The sequence below is a fragment of the Galeopterus variegatus genome, unplaced genomic scaffold, assembly GCF_000696425.1.
Source record: "Galeopterus variegatus unplaced genomic scaffold, G_variegatus-3.0.2 Scaffold6606, whole genome shotgun sequence".
Lineage (NCBI taxonomy): Eukaryota > Metazoa > Chordata > Mammalia > Dermoptera > Cynocephalidae > Galeopterus > Galeopterus variegatus.
Window position 1 is genome coordinate 104,427 of NW_007732717.1, and position 4,192 is coordinate 108,618.

At 47.5% G+C, this 4,192-nt stretch overlaps 1 protein-coding gene across 1 annotated transcript in view; it reads left to right on the plus strand.

The window, feature by feature from the left end:
• The window catches only part of LOC103606480 (uncharacterized protein FLJ43738), a gene marked incomplete at its 3' end in the record, with an annotated part of 33,733 nt that overhangs the window by 12,042 nt on the left and 17,499 nt on the right, over nt 1-4,192 (plus strand). Inside the window, 6 exon segments of the mRNA XM_008591070.1 lie at nt 1,043-1,222; nt 1,527-1,812; nt 1,814-2,232; nt 2,235-2,277; nt 2,308-2,406; nt 3,069-3,133. Coding sequence (XP_008589292.1) covers nt 1,043-1,222; nt 1,527-1,812; nt 1,814-2,232; nt 2,235-2,277; nt 2,308-2,406; nt 3,069-3,133 — 1,092 coding nt within the window.

A 4,192-nucleotide genomic window follows, 5' to 3' on the forward strand; every position in this document is an offset into this window, starting at 1 on the left:
CCTGGCACTTCCTCCCTCTCTCTCTTGCTTCCTCTCACCATGTGACCTGCTTGTACCCGCCGGCTGCCTGCCACTTTCCGCCATGAGTAGAAGTAGTCTGAGGACAGTGCCAGATGCAGCTGTCCCAGAATCGTGAGCCAAATAAACCTGTTTTCCTTATAAATTACCTGGTCTCAGTTATTTCTGTTATAGCAACACAAAGCGGACTAAAACAGCTGTCAAGCCATGAAGGACATGGAGGAACCTTAAATGCATATTACTAAGTGAAAGAAGCCAATCCGAAAAGCCTACATACTGTGTGGTTACAACCATGTGACATTCTGGGAAAGGCAAAACTGTGGAGACAGTAAAAGGATCAGTGGCTGCCAGGGAAGAGGAAGGATGATAGGCAGGGCACAGGGGACTTTTAGGGCAATGACACTGTTCTGTATGATACTATAATAGCGGACACATTTGTCCAAACCTGTGGAATGTACACCACCAATGTCATGAACCCTGAAGTAAACTACAGACTCTGAGTGATAGTGTGTGTCAGTGTAGCTTTATTGATTATAATAAATGTATCCCTTGGCGGGGAGGTGTTGGTAGTGGGGGTGGGAGCTTTTCTTTCCTTAAACCTATCAAATACACTTATTTTATATATTTGATCATTCTAATATCTTATGACCTTGTGCATATAATTTTGTTAGTGGTATCTTTTTTCCTTAGGTGTTTTGTGATTTTTTTCTGTAATCTCGTGTTCAATCGAACTTTCTTGATGGGGATTCCTTGAGGCCTAGGTAGAAAGTGAATTTCTCCAGAGATATTTTTAAATCTCTGCCAGGTACGTGAGAGCATTGCCAATCCAGGATTATTTTAAAATAAATTCTCAGCATCAGTGTAAAATAAATAGTACGCTTGGAGTGTGAGTTCAGACACAGACTTGTGCAAGGCTTAGCCTTTGATGATCAAGCCAGCACCCAGGTTACAACGTGCGCACACCCCGGATTCCCACCTCCACGCATCTGGTCCTCCACCTGCTGCCCACACCTCTCCACCCCAGGCCTCTTCGAGGCCTTCTTCCCCCTCATTGCAGCTTTCACCGTGGAAACCTGTTACTCCACTAAAGGGGAGCTCATGCCAGCCCTCCAGACACATGTCTGGGAAATGGAGATTACCTTTTCTAAAAATCCCTTATTTCCACCTTCTGTGCCCAGTCTTGGAATAGGAACTAGAAATACAGGTGTGAAGAAAGACACATGGCCTGTCTTCATGACACTCACAGTTTGGTAGGAAAAAATAATAGTTAATACTTATTGAGCCCTGTCTTGCACTAGCCACCACCTTGGTGCTTACATGTACATGTGTCATGCTGTCCTGGTAATGACCCTGCAGAGTAGGCTCTCTCATGGATATTTTGTGGATGAAGAAGCTCGGGTTTGGGGGCTGCAGGGAGTGAGTGTGGCACTGGGATTTGGGATCCCTTGGTGATGTCCCTTGCAGCGCAGTGGCCTGCTCATGGTCTTCTCTCTCATGAAGGCTGTGAGTGCCCGTGTGCTGCAAGTACAAGCTTCATAAGACCCTGGCTCACAAGACTGAGGAGAAGCCCTGTGTAACCCACACTGATTTCCAGGATGCCAATGTCATCTTCCTAGGGGGGATGCACCCCAGTGACATCAGGCAGTACCTGGAGGGCCACCCCCGTGGTGGTAGAAGTTCACAACTGGACCACAAGACAGAGAAGTATTCTCGGAAGCCCACCCTGTTTGGGTAGGACCCCCTCGATTTGCACCCCAACTTCCCGGCCTCTATCTCTCCCAGACAGATAGAGAACATGTTTATCCCAGAACAAGATGTGGGACCCTTATGGGGCTGCCTGGGTCAGTTTTGCCAAACTTCTCTTTGGCCACACGTACTTGAACCTGGCTGTGCCCATCCACAGCTGCGAGGCGAAGCCCATGAGCTGTGGCCAGGACAGCAGGAGCAGGATGGTTGTGAGGTTTTGGGTCCCCATGGATGGCTACCAGCATGGCCCAGTGCTCATGGGCAACTACCGAGAGGCTAACTCTCTGCTCAAACTGCTAGTGGACATTCTGGTGCCACTGAGGGCCGGGACCAAAGCCCCCGATCTAGACCTCATAGACCTCCAGTCGGGCCGCATCATTTTCATGTTCAACTCCAAGAAGCTCTTCCTCCTCTTCAGCCTGCTGCAGGACATCACCATGGTCAATGCCAAGGCCATGGATCAGAACTCCTCCCCACCAGGAGCATCCAGCAGATCCATCCACCCTCCAGCAGGTGAAGGTCTGGGGCAGCAGCACCTGCACTCACCGGCTTCCATCTGCTGGGCGGGGAGGTCCACTTCTTCACTGTGGAAGGCTTGGTGGACAGAGGCTTGAGGCAGCTGTTGGAGAGCCACCAGAGCCAGTAGGTGGCCTGTTCTGTATTTCATATCCGATCGATGGCATCTGGATACCAAGTGAGTGGAGAGATCTTTCGAAGCCAAGCCTAGGTTCAGTGTCCTCGTCTGCAAGAGGGAGACGTTGATTCTGTTCCTCTGAGGTATGGGGTGCTTCAAAGTTCATGGAAAATAGAGTTAAAAGATAATACGAATCTTTCCATAAACTTTTTGAAGTACCCTTGTACTTACCAGGGCTCAGTAACTGGACTTGAGCATAGGAAGAACTGGTTGCTTTTGGTTGAAGGGAAGAATTTAGGGGTATAAAGAAGACGGGGGTTCCAGGAAGTGGGTCCTGCCCTCGCATTCTGAGCTGAGGGCCACCTCAGCTAATCAGGAGCAGAATGTTATGTTTTACACATCAGGTCAGCCAGAGGAAGATTATTTTGAAGGTGAAGGGCTGCACAGGCTGCAGGAAGTTGCCCTTCACTGGAGGCCTTCAGGGGCACCTGGATGGCCACTCAGTGGGGAAATTAGATTCTAGGTTGGTGCAGGTGGCCCCTCATAGTCCTTCTAATCTTTAATTTTGGTAAACTGATAATTCTCCTTTCCTTTCACAATCTTCAGGTATCCTAGTGTGGGTAAATAGGATCTCCTTCCTGTAGCCTAGAGGGCCCCTATCTGTCCTCAGAGTTCAGATGTCCCAGGACCCACATGGTGACAGCAAGGAGTTCCAGAAGTTGTCTACCCAGGAGGGTATTGCAGATCTATGGGGACCAATCTTGACATGTGACATGCTGAAAGGCACAGGTCGAAGCTGGCCTTATGTCTAGTTATATGTCCAGGAGAACTGAAAATATGTGTCTACACAAAAACCTGTACATGAATATTCATAGCAGCATTATGTATAATAGTCAAAAAGTGAACTGATGTCCATCAACTGATTAAATAGCAACAAAATGTGGGGTAAGAGTATAACAGAATGTTATTCAGCCATAAACAAATGAAGTACTGACACACATACTTCAACATGAATGCATCTTGAAATCATGCTAAATAAAGAAGCCAGACACAAAAGGTCACATATTTTTTATCAGTCCATTTATATGAAATGTCCAGAATAGGCAAACCCATAGAGATAGAAGTAGATCTGTGATTGCCAAGGACTCAGGGGAGGGGCGAGAGAGAAGTGGGGAGTGGCTGCTGATGGGCACAGAGTTCGTTTTAGGGGTGATGAAAATGTTCTGTAGAACTATAGATAGTGTTTATAGTTGCATATCATTGTGAGTATACCAAAAACCACTCAAGTGTGCACTTTAAAAGGTTGGATTTTATGGTGTGTACTGAAGAATTTGCCCTTGCCCAAGAGGGGTCTGGACTCTTCCCTTGGCTTCTGGGAGGTGATCTATGTCACTCCTAATAGGAGTGTCTTTGTTTAGTGTGGGACTTGCCAACCTGATAGTCATAGTTTGAGGCTGGCTGTGCCAGAAAGACCAACAATGTGATTTAAGGTGGGGGCTTTGGGTCATGCAGTATCTTGATCTGGAAACTGAGTTAAGCCATATGGGCACTCAACCAGCCAACCCTGCCTATGTCACAGAGCCCCAATAAAAACCCTGAACACCAGGGCTCAGCGATCTTCCTGTGGCTGGCATTCCTCTTGCACGTTGTCACTCATCACTGCCATAAGGTAGCACATCCTGACGCCATGCAGAAGGACAGCAGAAGCTTTGTGCTTAGAACTTTCCTAGACTCTTCCCTGTGTCTGTCTTCCCTTGGCTGATTTTAATGTGTATCCCTTTCCTGTAATAAATC